The 20,621-nt window shown below is 37.7% G+C and overlaps 1 protein-coding gene across 1 annotated transcript; it reads right to left on the reverse strand.

Annotated features, from left to right (window-relative positions):
* Positions 1 to 3,860: 3,860 nt before the first annotated feature.
* TRMT9B (tRNA methyltransferase 9B (putative)) lies at positions 3,861 to 11,106 on the reverse strand (the record flags this gene model as incomplete). The annotated part of the gene is made up of 3 exons (XM_081999027.1): positions 10,952 to 11,106; positions 7,756 to 7,929; positions 3,861 to 4,897 (listed from the first exon to the last, which is right to left on the reverse strand). The coding sequence occupies exons 1-3, from the start codon at positions 11,103 to 11,105 to the stop codon at positions 3,861 to 3,863; spliced, it is 1,365 nt and encodes a 454-aa protein (XP_081855153.1). The 5' UTR covers position 11,106.
* Between the last annotated feature and the right edge of the window lie 9,515 nt (positions 11,107 to 20,621).

Here is a 20,621-nt window from a genome sequence, read left to right on the forward strand (position 1 = left end):
AACATACACAGCTCCTCACTCGGCATTTTAAACTGTGCACATAAGTAACTTGTATATAAATATGTACCCCCAAAAAATCTGCGAGAATATTTATAGTTTTCATTCCTCGTCTGTGCTTTTAAAATTCCTACACCATAAGCTTGGAAGAAAGCAAATTAGTCACCAGTAGTACAAAAAAAATGATACTTCTGCACTTCTAATATAAATATTTTCATGTATTTTAAAAAAAAAAGACAAAATTTCACTTGTCAGATTGCAGTTGAATTAGTCCTTCAAAAATGAGTCTGTTCAATCGTATCTTTTTTATTGCAATTGTCTATTGGGATTACAGTCTGTCAGAGTAACAAGGTAGAAGCTTTTGTTCAGCCAGTTCATACTGACAATGACACTAGTAAATTAAATTGTAAAAAAACAGGGCACCTTTTCTTGTGTAACCAAGACTTCCCCATGTGCCACTTAAAGCTAGATGAGCAGCTTAGGAGCAGCTTAGGAGCAGCCCTCGCCCACTGCAGTCAGAAGCAGCTTTGTTCTCAGCAGAACTGGGGCGAGAATATTGCCCGCTTGTCAGACAAAAAATACAAGAACACATTTGCCTTTCACCTTGTAACAGCCTGATGTTTTACTCTGGACATCGCTGAGAGTTTTAGCATGCAAGGACAACTGGGCTTTGTTTATTTATTCATTTACTATAGACTTTTCAATGGTATACATACTTCCCTAAGCACATTAACTATGTCCTGTAAGCTATTAAAGAATGGAATCACTTGGATTCTTCTGGAAATTACGTTTTGCTTAAGATGGGCCTCATCAAAAGAGAAACCAATCAAGAGGGACGTTGACCATGCTCTGAGTGAGGTAATCTGGCTTCTTCTGAGTCGATAAAGCTGTTACAGACCTAGGCAGCCTCCATAAATAGATGGGAGACCGCATACAGGAATAAAGGCGTGCTGCGCAGACATTTATGACCTCAGCTGACTGATTCCCCAGTCTGTAAAAATTACATTACATGGTGATCATACATCCTCAGAGGAAAACTAAATATTTTAAAAGAAAGCGGTTTACCAAACCTCCCCTCTCCTTCCCCCAGGAATTTATAACAATACAATCCAAACTTGTGTGTAACACAACTTAATGGCATTGGCTCCAAACAAGAGAAAATCCAATACAGAAATAAATAATCGTGAAAAGTATCCCCAGTCAACATTCTCAAACCAAACGATGCATGGAAAGTCTGCAAACACAAAACCAGTTTAAAGTACCTCAGTGGCTTTGAGGTGACAGCTCTTATTCATACAGCTGATTAGAGCAGGAAGTTTTCACTAGAGCCTGAAACACAGAATCAGCCTCCTGCAAGGACAGTAAGTCTCTACTGTAAAAAGAACGGAAGCCTTTCCTTCCTTAGTTTACCCCAAATTTCATCAGCCTGCTTGACTACACACTGAATACGCCACAGATAGACAGCGGGAAGTGCAGATAACAAAATTATAATGTTCCTTCTCCCAGTTAACTAAACCCAGCTGCCAGTTTAGATTCATAAGTTTTTACAAATATTTTTGTATAAGTGTAATAGAGTTTCAGCATGCTGGAGTTCAGGGATGAACTTTCAAAATTGGATATAGGATGATAACCAGCTACCTCCTTCCCAAATCTAGCCCAGATTCCAGGGATGCTGAATATCCACCGGCATATCTTATCTGGACGCAACTGAGTTTTCTTCTAAAATTCTCAACCTCTGCCAGAAATTCCCAACAAATGAGGCAGGCCTCACCAGTCTGACACGAGCACGTTGCAGATGAGGTGTAGAGCTCCGCACGATCCACGCAGGCTCTGCAATATGCCCGCACGGGCATTTTTGCACTGCGCTTCCAAGTGTAGATCTTGAGGGTGCAGCAGGAGCAGCCCCTCAGCCACGAGCGGCTGGAGGCAGCGATGTAGGGAATATTGCCAGTTTTCTGAAGTATTGGCTCGGACACAGTGCCTGAGAACCACGGCCCCAGGCTGCATTGAAAGTAGTATTTAGAGTAGAATAATATTTCAGAAGTCTCAGATGCATGGTCCTTTGACCACGCTTTTATTTTTCAAAAGGCAGTGGGGAGCGCAAGTGGTACAGACGCAGGAAGGATAAGATACAAGGATCCCAAACTATGAGGAAAACAAAGATGATTGTTCTACAGGCACCACTCCAGTAAATAAATCTATAATACATTACCATGTGGCAATTACTTCTGGGCAACTACATCTAAAAAATACGCAGCACCATCAGGGCTTTCTACTGAGCAACCCCAAATCCATCTGCTTACCCAGCATAGACTGAAAAAGTTTGGTATTTCACTCCTGTTGCTTCGTATTCAAAGTTATTTGCTCACTAATAGGGCAGACGTTAATTATGTGGGTGTCTCAGACTGCTGTATCAAAAGGCTTGATGTCTGGGGTGAATCTGTGCAGCTCCATCAAAGGTCACAAAATCACACCAGCTGAAGATGTGCTCCACACTAGAGCCACTGACTGTAAATAAAGCCTAAAAATGGAGTAACTTGGTGCTAACAAGGTAATTAGCCCCGACCAGCCCTGCTTCAGTTGGTAACAATTAGTTTCACTACTGATCTTCAGAAGCCAGGTGGATTTTATCCACAGCACATATAACTTCACATCATGAGCCTCCCACTGAAAGGGCTGAGATTATTTGGGTGTAAAGAACTATGTAAGGGCAACTAGTACTACAATCTAGTACAATTGTGTGATGATGGGGCAACCATGTTCAGCAAAATCTATGTCTTGCAGGGAAAATGGGAAAGTTGTTTAAGCAATCTATTATCATTTAGGCCTCAAAAGATTCATATAAACTGCAGAAGAGAGTAATTTATATTTTATATACAAACTGGACTTGTATCCTCTTCCTATCTACATTATTTAACACACCATTTAATACATCTTCTCATGTCAGTGAATGAGGAGAGCAAATATGACAGCTGACCAGATATGCACTGGATTTTTATTAATTTTATCTTAGCTTCCCAGGCTTATCAAAAAGATATACGTATCTCAAATATTTGATCTTTTGTAACCTTTACATAATACTGATACTTTTACGAATTCCTCTGACTTCTATGTACACATAACCAATGAAAAACTACAGCAAGGAAATTAAGAGAAAGTATTTGTGAGAGTTAACACATAAAACTTAACCCGCACCTGAGACACAAATTAGATTCTTCTTAAAACAAAAGTCCAAAATACTGTTCAAAATTTTTTCTGTCCTTTGCTCCCAAATACAAACCTCAAATGACACAATATGCAGAGCTTGGTTTGTACATAGTTTTTGCCCATGAACAACTCCCAATTAAGTAGCACTGGGACCATGCTTGCTCCCAGTTCTGCAGCATGCACTCTAGCAGCGTACAGTCAAGTACATTTTTAAATGTGTCTATGTCTTTATTTATAGGAGTTCAAGAACAGAGATTAATGTGACACATTTTCAGTGTTTGAAGAACAAAGCCTAAACTTTCTGCTGAGAGGCTATTTCTCATAAAAGATGCCCTGATCCTTGTATTATAAAAAGGTTTTATTTTTCAATAGAAAAGTATGTTTAAAAACACAATTATTTGCTAAGAGCAATATAAAACTCACCAGTTTTAACTTCATAAAAGTTTAACAAAACATAAATATTGTTTACCACTTACATTCCTATATACAGACCTTGCATTAGATAGATAGAGAGATAGGTAGAGAGATAACAGCTCAGAAATGAATGGCACATGACTACAAGAGATGAAAATCCCATGTCACACTGCACAATCACAGGAACACAAGGAGCAGCTTAAAATCCTCAGTCACTGAACTCTGCTTTGTTCTCTTTACAGCTACGTTCCTCTTTTCTCTGCAATAATGCACCAGTTTCCATGGTCGTAGCAGGAAGAAAGTATCTGAAGCTCAGGCACGTTCTCCTCTACCAGAGAGCACAGCTCCCCTTCCCGAAAAACATGATAGTAGCGCATGAAGGCTTTTGTGTCCAAAGTGACATCAGTTTGGTCCCCAACAGACACTGCTGAATCCAAAGCAGAGTCAGTGGAATCAGTTGTTGAAGTTCTTTTGAAAAACTTGCTGGCATTAGACTTACCAGCACCATCTTTATTACAACCACAGCTGCAGTCCCTGTCTTCCACTGGGCCATTTATAAATGCAGCTTCTTCACTCTTGCTCTGAGCTACACTTTGGTGTCCTCCATTTAAACATAAATCCTTCAGTGCATCTGTGGCTGGTGACCACTGTGTTTTTTTGAGAGACAGGCTTTCCACGAACACATCATCATCATCTAAACTTTGTTCTTTCAACAGTGCCCCATGGTGACCTAAATCCAAACTGCAGTGTCGCAAATGCTGAATGGGTGCAGTACTGTTTGCCCATTCTCCTTCGTTCTTCAGAGGCTTCATTTTGTCAGTTTGCTTTCTCAGGGCTGATTCATCAAGGGATCTGGAGAAAAACCATGAGCGGAAAGATCTTCCTAGAGCACTATAAAATCTATTTTCTTCTTCAGAAATATTCAGGCAGCAGGTTCTCGATAAGCAATGGTCCGTATTGTGGGAATGTTTTGGATCGGTTTCTGGCTGCAGGTTGGTTTGGTAGCTGCAATCGGAGATGACTAGCTCTGCAGGGTGTACGCCTCGGCTTTTTACAGCGTGCACAAACTCACCCTTATCTCCAGATTGATTCGATTCTGAAAAATGCCGTGAGCACAAGGCCTTGTTCCAAGGAACAAATACGTCTTGTTTCTCAAAGCGACGATTCTTTTGTTCCATAGCCCAAACATAAATCATCATCTGGCCTCCGGGTATCAATATCCTTGCCATTTCCTTTATTGCTTTGATTCTTCTTTGTTTGGTTGAGAAATGATGGATCACTGTGAAAAAGGAAAGGCATTATGTATTGAATATTGGTTAAGGCCATAGAATTTTTGTCTTCAACCTATTCTACATGTTTAATTATTTTAGTTGCTGTATCACAAATATCACTCACTGCGAGTCAGCAACAGTGCTGAATGTGTTGGTACCACAGTGCAAGTTTACCCCAGAACGATGTCTTTTACATTTCTGTTCAGTGGATAAAAATAGGCAAATCCCAAAGAAGGAAATTAATTTCATTGCAAAATAGGCATTCAAAATAAACCAGGCATATAAGCTGGAGGTTTCTGTTTCTCTGCATCACCCACAAAAGATCATAGCATGATTAGCTTTCACTTAGATGCCTCACCTTTAGGTGAGTTAGGTAAGATTAAGTTTGACTTTAGATTTGGGACACATTTCAGACTTATCTTACTGGAAACAGAAAATCTTTTCACGATGTAATAAATACAGCAAAAAAGTAATATCAGTAAAAAGATACACGGTATTTTTATAGCAGTGCGCTTTTGAAAGAGCTAGTGAGATATTTAGACAAATATTTTCCATTGTATTAGTTTTGTAGAAAGGTGTTGCCTTTATAGAATGTTTGTTTTGGAGGAAAAAAGATTAAAAGAAAGTATCTCAGTCTACATCTGCATGTCTGAGAATTATGATTTTTTTGTTACATTATGAAATGCTACTAAAAAAAAGTCAAAGTAAAAAATAAAGCTATTGATCACTATATTTGAATTTTCTTTCCACAATAATTTCCACATTTTCAAATTTCACTGCAATGTGAAATGAAGTTATGTTTCAAGATTTCCACACTGTTTATATCTTCCTACTCACCTGAAGGAACCAATTTTAACATCCAGAGATTAGCTAAGTCAGCTCTCTCAACTCTCAAATACATTAACTTGTACTGAGATTGATCATGTTGTTCATGTTGTTCTATATGTCATCAGTACTAGATTTGATTCAAATCCATGACGTAAAGAGAACTGATTCCATAATTTGTTTCAAGTGGACTTGGAGCCAGCCATTTCTACATGCAAAATGTTCAATCTACCCGCATAACAACATACAATAATCATATATGTTCTTAGTTCTTAGCTGAAGACATCTCCATACCTTCAGAAAAATTAGGTTATCTCTAATATGAGCCACTTGACAGTAGACAATTCTACCTGTAGAAATAGCATTATTTCAACACTGCAGTTATGACAAGCGTGTCCAACTAGCCCTGACTTTATTCAAAACAATGATTAAACTACCAAGGGGAAAAAATGTAGCTTTTTTTACAACCAAGAAAAGCATTCTTGGCAGTTGATATTAATTAGGCCCTCACAAGCAGCTCAAAACAAAAGACAGCAAACTCTGAGAAGAGCTCCCCAGTCTATATGGTCAGTATTTGTTTCCAGGTACTCTTGTAAATATTTTCTTGAACTTTTTCTTGAACTTTGCCCCAAAAAAATAAAATACTATTTCAATTTCTTGAACAAGATGTTCAAGATGGGTAGAAAGGAACGGATATTTTCCCTCATACTGGAGTTAGGCCATATATCACCACAGAACCTCCTACAAAATAATACCAAAACTGACAGAGATAGCATAAGCATGTGAGCTTAGTTCGCCAGAAAGAAGTGCTAATCAGCCAACAGAATCTGTGCAAGATCTATCTAAGCAATTTATTTGAGGAGTTAAATATTCTTCATGGTCAAAATTATACAATCACTCTGGTGGTTCTGGAGAAATATAAATCCTATAAACAGAATTATACCAGCAAGGCCAAGAAGAGTATTTGACTATGTACATAAATACTTCATATTCTCTGGAATGGGATGAAAAACACTGTATTTAGAATTAGATGGACACAGGCATACCATGCCTCTATTCAGGAGGGATTAAAATCCATTACTGTTAAATGTGCAGAAATGCCATATGATCTTTTAATATTGTCAGGCCTGTAATTGATATAAACATAGATAGGTACACTATCCTTCAAAGTCAGCTGATCTGATAGCACTGAAATTATGCTACAAGACCTGAAATGTGGATAGGGCTCACTGGTTAACTAGTCAAAACGAAAGCAAAGTAATATAAATACTGCTTGCATATTAATCACCTTTTCTTTCACCCTGCATATGTGAAAAATACATTTTAAAATGCATTTCTATCATAATTCAAGTAGTTTGTTGCTTGCCTGAAAGCAAGAGCAGAGCTAAAAACGTAGACTGTAACTGGGTACTCTAACTATTCCTCATCCACCCTTTTCCAGTCTGTACTTCTCAAATTATGAGTAATATTGTTAAAAAGAGAGGTCAGAGGAGTTAAGATGCTGAGATGCTTCACTCATTTTAGATAACAGGCACTTGTATGGCTCTAAGTTCTTATTTCATGACCATTCTAAGAAAAATTTGAATTCCTAACACGTAATAGTTAACATGACTTTCAAGTTCTGCTATAGAGAAAGCAAGTTTTCATTTCAATGTATTTGCTGGTCAAAACAGATCTTAAGGAGGAACCAAGAGTTTATCTTGACCACCTAATCTGTTTAAACTGCAAGCAGCCATGTTTATATTAGTTTTTACTTGTTTAAAATGCATGCTGGAAGGAAATCTCTTCTCCACAGGGTGAACAAGACCACACATAAACAAACAAATGATCCACATACTTCCCTGGTCAACAGTGCCTCTGTGCAATGGAACTACTTTTTAATTTTTTTTTCATGTTTACTACATTCATTTCAGTAGTATCTGCTGTGATTCTAAGGGAATTGTTTCAAAACAAATTTAACTGAAATGAAGACACATGGAAAGAAAAGGATCCACAAAAATTTGCATTTGCTGTGGGCCAAAATGCATGTGTGTTGTCTTACCTCCAATGGAAATGACTGCATTGAAGCACTGGTCCCTAAAGGGAAGGTTAAGGTTGTCACATACCAGAACTTCATCATCTTTCTTCCTTGCAATCTCTACCAATGGTCCGCAATAATCACAGCCAAGAGTATACACCTGACTGTTGACACTGAGATACTTTCCAGTTCCACAACCTAAAGAAAAGAATACTCTTTACCAGATCAGAAGTCGCATGTTCCAAACACTTGCTATCCCTCACAAAGCAGTGAAGGTAATGGGGGGGCTTTCCTAATTCTAAGGCGTCCTGGAAAACAAAATGAGAGCTTGCTCCTCCTAGTCTAACTGCTGCAGGGTTCATTTGGACTGTTTGAAATTCTATGTTCACACCGCTAGAAGTGTAAAAGTACCAACATCACCTACGAAAATACTCATTACACCGTAATAGCAAGTTAGGTGTATTTCTTCGGAGACGAAGGGTGGGTGCAGGTGGGAGGAGGAAGGAGTGGTCCTCTGCAGCCACTGTTGCCAATCTTAGAGGGAAAAACCAACCACGTTGCTTCGTACTGAGCCCTTCTACAGCCTGGTATCCTGCTTCCAACAATGAGCATAAATGGGCGCCCAGGAAAGAGTAAGAACAGGGTAAGCATCATGACCCTTTTCCTCAGCACCCTTCCAGCTTCCCACTACCTGCTGTTCAGGGGATTGTCTGAAACCAGTGCGTTTTGTCTTTTTAGTGACCTGCAATAGGTCTCTCTTCCAAACGCCCCCCCAGTCTTTGCTAAGCCCCAAGAAATACCTTGCCAGTGGATCCCATTTCTCTCCAAGGAGTTCTAAACTACAGCTGTCGCTGACACAAGTCAGAAAGGAAAATTTTAACTTCAGGTACAGACTGAAAAATAGCCATGAATCATAAAAATTCCTGCCATGTCACAGGCACGTCCTCTTTCTGTCTTTGTGCCAATGCATTATAACGCATGTAAATGTAATGAACCGTTCCAGAATGTCTTCCACCTAAAAGTATGTCTTCTCAAGGACTGTGCTGTACTAAATTGAAATCTTTCAGAGTGTTCTTCGATACCGCATGCATGACAGGCACTTTTCAAAATTAGATTAGGAAACATTCACTGCAGTTATGGGTCAGCAGTGAAGAATAATTTCTGAAAGTTGACAGGCAAGCAACGGGCTAGCAGCTTGGCAAAGAGAACCGTCTCAGAATTGGTAATTCAGTTTGAAGGGCTGGAGTTATCTTTAGAAACATCACTGCTGCTTGCAGCGCTGCTGCTCTCGTTGATGTTAATGTGCACCATTATCTAGAGAGACAGCACAGGAACTGCTGGAGAACAGCACAACACTTCAGTGGTGAAAAAAGAGCGTATTTCTAAAGCAAAAAGCAAGCACTATTCTTTGAAGTGACACTTGAGAGAAATGGAAACGATTAATATTGTTAATGCAGTTCAAGGCATATATGCAATAAAACATGAAGCTCTGCATGTTAGTTAGGAAGGGTAAGTTTTAAAAATAGTATAAAGTATTATTGGTTACTGTGTTTGCAGAAGGAACACATTTAGTCAAACATACATTAATTTAGAAGATTCTGTTGCTTAATATATGGGTTTTGGTGGTGCACTTTTTAATCACAGTGAGTTTTTGGAAGTATAGGGTCCTCTCTGGTATGAAGCTAAATAGTGACAACACTCCCAATACTCTAAAAATCTACATTTACAGGAAATTAACTTTTAAATGAGTCATCAGGAGGGTGGATTCTTTCATGAGGCTGTTAACAATGGCCATGCTATTGTCATTTATTTTGATGAATGAACAATAATAAGGCAATTAGACAAATGGTATTTTATTCTGCTACCATTATCATGCTTCTTGTAAAGCTAGCAAACAAAAATATTTTAATAAAAGGTAGTGTTAAACAGAAAAGGAAATTACCAATTGAACATCTTTTTGAAAATGTTGGTGCCACTAGGCAACCCTCCTCCCAAAATACATACCAAAACCAAACACGATAGTCAGATTCCTGTAGATCTTATTAAACCTCATAAAAGGAGGTACCTTGTGTGCCTTGATGGGAATATTCTTACTGGCAACTGTAAGCATCTGCCCTTTCTCCAAATGTATCACACGAGCTTAAATTATTTCAGCTGAAACTGTAACAGGGTGATCTTAAGCTTTCAGCAACCACTGTGATGCCTGCCTCAAAGAACTTCAGCTAAGCTTCACATGACTTCTATTGAGGTGACAAAAAATTTTGTCTGAGAAATATCATGTTAAGCTGACTGTTGAATGAGTGTATGCCATAGGGTATTTCCTGAAATTATTAGTGAAAATGGTACAGATATATAAAAGAAGATATATATATATATTCATAATAACAGCAATCAAATATTTTTGGGGGACTGCTCAACAGCAGCAGGAGGACTATATATTACCTTTTGATTATGGCCTACAACATCTTCAAACAATGTTCTTCTCTTATAGGATAAGGCAGATGCATAATTTATTGTGTACATTTATTACATTTTGCTGTGTAACAGCATTTTATTAGTCTAAACAGTGAGGAAAATCCAATGGTGCAAAAGAGCCTCTGGTTTGCAATGATGTGCTGTCTAGGACTGAAGTCATAACACAGCCAAAGCAAACACATCAGGACCTGGAACCCCCTCAAAAGTCTGTAGGTGCAGCAGAAGATCAAGGTATAAATTGAACATGTAAGGAACACAACGCCATAGCAGGAAAATGAGGTTTTGGTGTCCGTATTCAGGGAGATTCTCAGATCACAACTTTTTTTTTTTAATAGCAACCACATCAGAAGGTTTCTCTTAACTTAAAGCCTTGATAGGAGGAGTTTTAAAGCAAATGAAAAGCAATAAATTGCAGACCTGTAGTACTTAAACCAAGCAATCTGAAAAAAAAGAGAAATATGAAATAATTGATCTATTAACGCTATTTTTTAAAGGGCCTCCAGGGGAATGACAGACCACTAAGCCTGTGGGGAAACTGGTAGATTAAGGCTTAGCTCAATAAAAATAAGGCAAAAACAGTATTTACTGGCTAGTGGTATATGGCATCTAATATCGATTAAAAACAATGTTTAAAACAAATTTAAATGAGTTTTAAAAACAGTTACTGTCAAGGATACATATGAGTAACATAGAAAGTAATAAAGCTTATAGGCAATCTTCCACGCCACCTCAAGGAACGGCTTACCTATGTCAGCGACGAGACTGCCAGGTTTTTGCTCCAGCAGAAAGTTTCGAACACGAGGCCATGCTTTGCTCTGCAGATCATTAAAGTAGGCAGCTGTATTTTCATACACACTATGCACATGCTGCTTTTCTAGCTGGGTAGCCTCATGTTCCATCCTGAAAACATAACGAAGAAAGATTATGTACAACAAAACACGAATGGTTGTACCGTAGACTTTACATTTTATAGACATGCATAATTCAGGACCTTGTAAGTTTACATTCATAAAATCATTACACCCACCTAACAGCTGTCATATTTATAAAATGGTCTTTGCTCAACACATCTGATTTTATTTCACGAAAGTCAAGAAAAAATTTGAATGTATCATCTTGCCTGAGGAGCATTTTAGAACTACCTGTGCCTATTCAATAACATGCACATTTCTAAATGTAGTAAAAGCCTACCTGGTGCAAAACGGAGCCTGTGTTCAGCAGGAGTGCAGAATGATTAAGAACAAGAAGCTAAGAACAGACTTTCCAGTTGTAGCTAAGGTGAGTAGGCAGGCAAACTATTAGTATGTTATTTGAAATATAGCCTGGACCTTAAAACCAAAGCCCTTAAATCATGCAGAAATTATTCGTGGTTTATCTACCCTCCAGAATTGATGAGTTGGTTGAAATTTTTCAGCAACAAAATCATGATTTCCCTGCTCCCACTCCGCTATCTTCATTTCTTAGCAAAGTATTTCAGTTTAATGATTAATTTGAAAAGTAGTACCTTCTTATACGTTCAATATTACTCCTAAGCTCATGTAAAACACAAGTGGATGCAGACACTGAATCCCTTTATACAGAATCTTACATCTTCCTTAAGATTTTCCCTCACCCAAGCACCAACCAGGTCAGACTTTAATATCTGATGGAGGCTGATGAGATTACATTTCAAAGTGTTAAGGCATTCTTCAAACTAATTCGAACTGTCTGTTTATCCAGGAAATATTCCTTCCCATTATTAAAACAGAACTTATTTAATTGTCCAAGTACTCAGCAGAGATTACAGCCTGTTTCCAACATTCTTCCAAGAAAGTAAACAATATATTATCAAGATTAAATTATAAAAGGGACTCCTTTGGGTGCATTTGAAAATGTCAGAAGCAAAGACTTTACACACACAACAAGTTCTTCTTTTGCTTTCCTTTTCCTTATACATTTTTGAATCATAATAAAAAATGTTTCTTTCTGTCACTTTTACTATTGAAATATGTTATTATGAGAAAAGTAAAATAAAATATTGCATAATATAACAAATAATGTGACCTTTTCAAAACACCTATCCTACAAGCACAATCTTTCTAATTTAGAAAATGGGAGTTGATCCCAGTGACTGCAAAAAAAAAAAATTTAAGTACTTCGAGTTAAGTGTGTGTGAGTGCCTACAAGAACAGCATGTAAGACTTGATCCGTTTCACTGGTTTTATGTATTCTGCTACGAAAAGAGGTCAGGCCAAATTGTCACAATTTTCACAATTATCACAGTCTATTCTGACTGTACTATCTATGAATATCTCTCTCCAAAACATTTATGTTCAATGTTTTCACACCCTGACTTTTTTTTTTCTGGCATGATGAACGATTTTCTTTTATGATGCATTAGCTCACCTTTTAGTACCTGAAAAAAATATATATGAAAATACTTATGTAATTCAGTAACAGTATAATAAATTCCTAGTAGGCACATTTTCAGTGTCATCTTGAAGAGTGGAACACTGACAGACTGAACAACAGAAGTAGACAGTATTGAAATGATATTATATATGGCAGAAGTTACTCAATCAGAACTTTTCCCACAATGCCATTTCACGTGATGTTGTCAAATAGGATGGGTTAGGTGCAGTAACTTCAAATTACTCCTTAGAGTCAAAATCTCATTCTTTTTTTCTTATTTGACCCTTAAATAAAACAAATTGGATATTTCATGTCTGCAGCTATCTTTCTTCTCTGCCTCAAAACATACTCTATTTTGTTGTTCAACTGCCTAGAAATCCTCTATTTATAAGTAGAAACTCCAAAGACTAACAATAATTTATTTTCTGTTGTCATCTGATATGCTCCTTGCTCTAGTTTATATTTCATGTTTGGTTACTATGTGGTTCAGTGTTTCCAAGTGTTTTTCTGTTTCCACTTGAAGCTCTTTGTTCAATCTTTGCAGTTCTTAAAAAAAAAAAAGAAGAGTAAGGAGAATGTTTTCCGTCATTCATACTGAATTCCAAATGCTACAGAAATTCCAGTTTATGCCAACTACAGAAGTAACTGTCTGAACTGAAGGTTAAGTTGAATATTTTAAATAAACACAAAAGCCAACTTGGCCTTGACTTAGAAGATGGTAAGAATTTTCCCATTGATACAATGTTATATTATACTTTTTCTAAAATGTTATTATTGAATTCCAACGTAGGCTGAAATTTGGCTTATTTTCCTACTGAATCACAAGACCATTAAGTTTTTCCTTTAGCTTTCTCATTCACTGGGACTGGTACTGAGTCTTCTGCAGTACGGGACATGCTAGAGACTTCTATGTATTACAACACTGCATTAGAGGTTATTATTTTCAGACACACTTAATAAACATTGCGAAGATTATAATTTGGTTATAATCTTAGAATAACAGTAGTTTACTAAATACCTATTATTTCATTTAGCGTAATTTTGTAGATAATTAAGTCACACGATGAAATTACACTTGCCAACTTGACTTTCCAGTCAAGATCTGCAACACTATCAGGTTTTACTTTGCAGCACGGCGGGGAAATGTCCTAGCAATAAACCTCTTCGTTTCAATGTTTACAAAGTCAAGAAAGCTGCGGAGTCTGACCTGACCTGCAGCTGTACCAGTTTAACAGAAGCCTAATGTCACCGAAAACATCAGAAACTTAGAACTATGTAACTTTACAAGCCAAACTCAACACCTCTAATGCTCTTTATAAACAAAACCAACTTCTACGACTTCTGTGCCTTGGAAGTACCAGACGTTGTCTCTGTTGCAGATGAATAGTAGAAAATGTTCAGCTCATCCAGCTTCTGGACTGTAACTTCCATGATAATTGCGAAGTCTGTTTTGCAAAGGAGGTAATGAAAATCCAAGGTGTCCAGAGATCCCACTGCTTCAGCATCTGCTCCGGTTCTCATTTAAGTTACCTGGAAGCTGCCCAGTCAGCCAGCAAAGGGGAGGAGAAGCAGAGCAGAAGGTGGTAATTATGGACACATTTTCCGCATGCTCAGTTCTTCTTTTCTCGTGCTTATGCTCCTGTCACAGGGGTCACGCAGAGACTTGGTGCAGAGTAGGGACTGTGCAGCAAACTGACACCCAGCTGTCACTCTGCAGCAAGTCTTGACAAGTCCCCAAAACATGCGTGCAGCTTAAGAAATGTCAGGCTCCTGCAAACAAGCCATCTGGAAAACAAATGAAGGGCGGGATTCTCTTCCCTTTCAATATTTCCCAGTTCGTCGAGGTTCGTTCATGAGAGGCCCTTGATGCAGCTGATCTATAAATTGAGAAAACTGGATGAAAGTCGTAGTGTCGTTTCTGCTGAACTTGCAGGGAAATGGATCACCCATCCATCACATGTAGCTGTGGTATACGAACAAAACTATTTGAAAGTAAATAGGTTATAGTCCATTGATTCTTTCCTGCATTGCCACTTTCCTTTTTTGTTAAAAAAAAGGCAAAATACACTAAAATATTACAACTTTCCAGGAGGTAAAAGGAATTGCATGAACATATGATATAGTATATTTTCATAGCTACGTATTTCACTAAAAGTTCCCTGACTCTGAGGTAATCTAATTTCTTCCTTTTCCGTTAACATTTTTCAACCTTTTAGGTAATTAACTTTCCAAGGATACTACTTTAAGGAAAGTCATGTTGCTTGGACGTTTTCTATGGCTGCTGAAGTAATACAGTTAACCAGGCGACCTTGAAATGACAACAAACAAAAATTAATAACCCCCGTTTCCAACATTTAAAAAAATCAGGATTATTTTAGGGTGGTTGGGGGTATTCAGACTTGTTTGTTTTTGAAAGGGTCTCACTTGTCATTTTGACTAACTGTATTAAATACCTTAACCTCAAGTGAACAAACAGTTGCTGGCTCCCAGATGCAAGGGGTGCCCGCCAAAAAAGCCTATCCAAAGCTTTCCACACCTTCCTGCAGTTCTTCTGGATCCCTTGCAGCCTTCCTCATCTACCTCAAGTTATCCCTCCCATCCACCTAAGATTTTCATATCTTCCTCCATCTACCTTAGCATGTGCTATGTCACCATCACTATTTTAATTTGATGTATAATACTGCAAAGTCTTGACGTGGCTCTTGCTCAGTTCCTCCTTGCCTCTATTTCCAGGCCAGTCACAATACCTGGAACATGTTCCAAACTTTTTGTCAATGGACTCTTGGAAGCACCCTGTGATTTTCACAGTAGTCATCAAATCCTGCATTGCTCCTATTATTTGTCTTCAAATCAATTGCTCTTGATTAATTTTAGCCACAGACTTTCCTTTTGTCTTCTCTCTTGCAGCTGCCTATATTCTCTAACACTTTGATGTGTTAGCAGGAATTTACTCAACTCAGTTTGAGAGTCAGATATGCAAGATTTCGGTCTATTAATGAGGACCCCTCCTAGTTACACTCTTCATGTGCTGATGGGAATTCTCAATCCCATTTTGGATTAGGAGAACTCCTACTTCAAAGATTTAGGAAATTCAGCACAGTTGTGTCTCTCTATGTTGCTACAGCAACATAAATCTTGGTTACGCATGCAACTCCAGCTATGGATGCAATAACCTAATTAATCACTGGCCTTAAATTGAACAGTATAAACCACAAGGGTCCCTGCTCTCCAGGAATATGTGCAGCTGTAGCTGATACTAATAGCAAGGTAAAAAGTGAGGTAGTCCAATTTGCATTCTCTCCCCTCATTTACAGAACAGGGAGAACTATCTATACAGCGAGCAATACTTTCAGGTTACTTCCAGCTTGCATCAGACTTACCGATCTTTTCATTCAAATATAAGTAGCCATGGAAAGCTAAGCTAAAGCCCTATAAACCATATTCTTTTCTTCCAAGCAAATACAAAAATCCTATTCATCTCCAACTGCAAAACCTCATTGCAGCCCTTCTCAAAAACAAACCTAAGATTACATTATCAGAACTTTGCTTACCGTTAGGATTGAATTTATAAATCATACCAACAACATCCATTCTGATTGACAGTGCTCTCTCATTTCATTAATGAAGGCAACGAACAGGAGCATGATGACATACTAAATTGCTTCCAGATATGAATCATTACATAGAACAGCTTTACTAATAAATAAAGGATAATGAAACAAAATAATAGGAATCCTGCCATGAATAGTTAAAACTAGCTGCAATGAAAGTTTAGCAAGAGGATACAGTAGGAGATGATTTGCTTACATAAGGCTAACAACTCCGGTAATTAATTTCACCTACGCATGAACTGTTATAATCCCATGAAAATGTACAGCCTGAAATCAGAGCAAGGGGAACTCTGTGCAGTATATTTAAAACCTTATTGAACAGAAGTCCTGATCCAGAACCCTTCCTCCAGTAAAATTTGGGAAATTCTGGAGTGAAAAACAAAGAGCCAAGACACATTCAGCAAGAAGCACTGTTATTTGAAATGGTCACTGTGAACCTAGCATTTTAAAGTAATTTCATTAACTGAAATAAAGTCACTATCTTTGCTTTTTTTCGTACTAAAAAATAGAGAGAACCTTGCCTTAATCAAAAACTGAAAGCACTGAGACTGTTCTTTCAAGATCTTGGACTAAATAAGTTTATGGTGCAAGCTGTAGTTACTCAAAACGACAACCATTCACCATAACATTCATTCTGTTAGTTTTGTTTTCCAGTCCGGACAAAACCTAGTACTATTCACTGCACATCCTATTCTTGGATCAGTTAATCATTTAATACTCCCCTTGCTGCTTTGCATTTAGGGTCATAGTCTGCGTAGCTGAAAGTTTGCACTGCAGCCAGATCTATTTCACTAAGTATATAAACTCCATTCCGTAGATAGGTAACGTTCTGCTAAGATGACAATGCACAAACATGGACACTTTGCCATTAAAAAACACTGAAAGGAGCATACTCATGCAGAAGTTGCACCGTGCCTTTAGGTGTCTGTTCATCTTTACTGTCACATCAAAACTCTCAAATCAGCTCCCAGCAAAGAGGGTCCCTTCCTACTGGAGTCCCACACAGTCAAAAATCCCTGGTGCTAGATGTGCACTGATATGCATCTTCAGATCCTGTACAGAAACACTCTGTACAGACATTAGAAGAGAATGGAAGACCAGGACAAATTTGGTCAACTAAGCAGGAAGAAAAATCCAATTATAAATGGTGCTGAGAAGACCTTCTTAGTTTTTTTAGTTTGCTTAGTTTTTTTTGTTCTTCTTTTTCTTCTTCACTATTCCTGTTAATTGCTACCAGGCAATCAGTGACAAAGGCAAAAGAAATTAGGATGGAATTGGAAAGAGTAGGTTGGGGCTCCTTAAATAAGTTCAGGGTTTTCAAAACAACCAGTCTAATAAACAGTACTTAGGGAACTGATTGCACCAACCTCAGATTAGCCAACCTCAGAGCTACCAAAAATTAGTTTTGAGAAACTGTGGGCAACAGGTTACAGTCCCCAGTCTCTTGATATTCTCATAAACAAGTTAGGGACAGTTGGCTTAGATGAAATTGCAGTAGAAGTTGGTACCATTTGGAAGAGAATATTTAGAAGTGCAGTTATCAACAATTCACTATCACACTGGAAGGATAAGGGAAATTTGTTGGGGAGTCTGTTTTGGATACTCCTCAGTGATTTCTTTGCATGACGGATCAGAGACTAGCATTATATCTGCAGACAGACCAAACTGACAAGGGTTCAAACGCACTGGGTGACGGTATCAGAATTCAAGTGTTTTGTCAGATTGAAAAAGACAAAAGCAAAGCATTTCATTCAGATAAGAATAACCAACTGCACAAATAAAGGCTGAGGGAGGCAGGATGGGATGACTGGCAGCAGCTTCTACAGAAGTGGACCTAACATTTCACAGATTTAACACCACACATGCTATGGTGGGTTTTTACAACTTAGTGTTGCAAAAAAACCAAATACCAGCACACAGAAACAGGGCAGATACCCGCAAGTTACATAAAACTTTTCTTCTACCTTGTTCGGCACTGCTGATATATCAGTTTGAGTATTATGCCTGATTTCAAGCTAGAACAATGTAGACCCACTGGAAATATTACATAAGGGAACAACAATGATCAAAGAACATTGTAAATCTCTGTGAAATCAGAAATCAAGTAAACCCCTGGGAAATATGTTAATTTCTTGGATGGATCTTGTCCTCCGAGACAAGAAAGGACCGTCTTCTCATAAAAGAAGGGCTGTTGCAAAGTGCAAGGGAGTAATCTATTTTCCAGAATGAAGGGTAGACAAAAAATAGTGGGTTTAAACTACAGCAAGGAAGATACAGGTGAGGCATTTTAAAAAAAGGAGAGAAAAGCGCTGGAAATTATGCTGGACTGGGTAGGTCATGGACCTTCCATCAATGAGGTCTTAAAAACCTAAGTTAGTTAAGCACGTGTCAGGAAACACACTGATGGAACTGATGCAGCTTCAGGGAGGGGAGAGGATGCCCCGACATCTAGCCTTGTGACTCTGTGTGTCTATGAAGTACAAAACTTCAATTTTCCAAGCTACAAGCAAGACTTCAGTGACCTGCTGTAGAAAAGCAAAAATGAAAGGCTGAAAGGCTGCTTCACAATGTTTATTACTTTTTAACACAGGGGTTGTTTCTACAGCTATATTACAACAGATATTAAAATAATTTCCTCCTGAGTTTCAGCAGGTTGGCTTGTTCCCTAAGAGCTCTGCATCAGTATCTCAAAGCCCCTGGCCATGCTATGCTACTCATAAGCATTAAATGGAGCTATTTTCCCTCCTTGGTCACTGTATCTCTCAAATGCTTGTAAACAGTTATCTTGCCTTCCCTCCCTTATTTACCAGCAGTTAAACAAGCATTAAATATTTAGTACTTTTCATTCTCCCTGATGAATCAATCTAGGTGGTCTTTTATAAGTATTGTTGTCGTTCTCTGTATTCTCTCCATATGTCTGCATTCTTCATGCCAAACTGTATTTGTAGGAATATTTGATTTCTTAATGTCATCCTACTGTTCTGGAATTATAGCTTGCTAAACTCCTTCTGTTTCCTCACACTCTGGGTTTGCATTTAGAGTACTATTTCCAGACAGATTAGTTTTAATTTATGCAGTATAATTCTCCTGTTTTTTTCGGCCCATAGAGCTCATTGCTGCTGGTACTTACATTGTACTTGGTGCAAAGCTTGCCCAATTAAAAAAATTTACAAACTGACTTAACTAAGATATTCAATTACTTGAAAATACGCCTTCTGCTGAAACGTAGTATCTTAGTGACAGAAAGATAAGCAGCACTTTATCAAACAGGATCCCAAATTAAGTCTGTCAAAGATTACCTTTGATCCCAAGATTAAATATAAAATATTGCACAATAAATCACAGTAATTACAGAAGTAGTAAATGGCTTCTCTTGATATATTTTATAAACTTCTCTTGACTATCACATGTTTATTATAACTGAACATATAATTTCCTACCTTAAAATATTCTTATTTGTTTTCAGTATACAAACGTATTTGGTGTTCAGTATTGTCCAAACACAACAGGTCTTGTGGCAGACAGTATTAGGTATTAAGTTATCCCCAGCAGATGACCGTCAGAATGAGAGAAAAGACAGTATCACATTTTTATTATCCTACAAAACTCAAAAATCTGACTGATTAGCTTTTATTTTTCTGTAATTGTTAGTCATAGAAAGTCATGCGTTTATATTTGCTATCTTGAAAAAGAAAAGATGTCTTTTAAGTCTTTGAGGTTAGTACTCAAAGACAAAAGGTTATCTTGAGTACTCTCTAATAGTAATTGGGTGCTTACACAGCTGACAAAGGCATCTGAAGACACAACAATAATCCTATCAGGATTCAGAGTTAGACTTAAACACAGAAAAAAGGGATTATGTTGTTACTAAAAGGTCGAGGTGTAACCCTCCATGAAGTGTCTGGCCACTGCCACAGACACAGGTTCTTCCAGTCATAGCTGTGGTAGACTGAGCAGTGTGAAGGCTCAGCATCCCTGTAGTCAAAATCCCTCAAAAAGATCCTTCATTTCCAATAAATCACCAGAGTTTCACTGAAAGATTGTTTTATTTTAAATGCTTTATAGTACGAGTGATATCTTTTTACATAATTTCATATTTCTAAGTCCTCTATTTTAAGGCAGAGAAAGGCCTTTACAAAAAGCAATTTTTCCTATTCAGTATGGAAAGGAAAAGCTCCCTGAGGGAGCTAAAATTTTGTAGAAACACCACTGAAGTTCTCCATCTACAAAATATTTTCATACCATGGCCTTTTTAGATGTAATTTTTTTTTCTTAAAATCAATATTTTCCAGGAAATTATTGTATGATGGGAAACAAGAGTTGATACCTGTAAAAATTAGTATCAAGAGCATCAATAGAAATAGTTTCTTTGAAGAACTTTGGTCCACAAGTGATTTATTTTTCTGAAATGAT

The sequence above is a fragment of the Phaethon aethereus genome, assembly GCF_964289735.1.
Source record: "Phaethon aethereus genome assembly, chromosome: 4".
NCBI classification, from domain to species: domain Eukaryota; kingdom Metazoa; phylum Chordata; class Aves; order Phaethontiformes; family Phaethontidae; genus Phaethon; species Phaethon aethereus.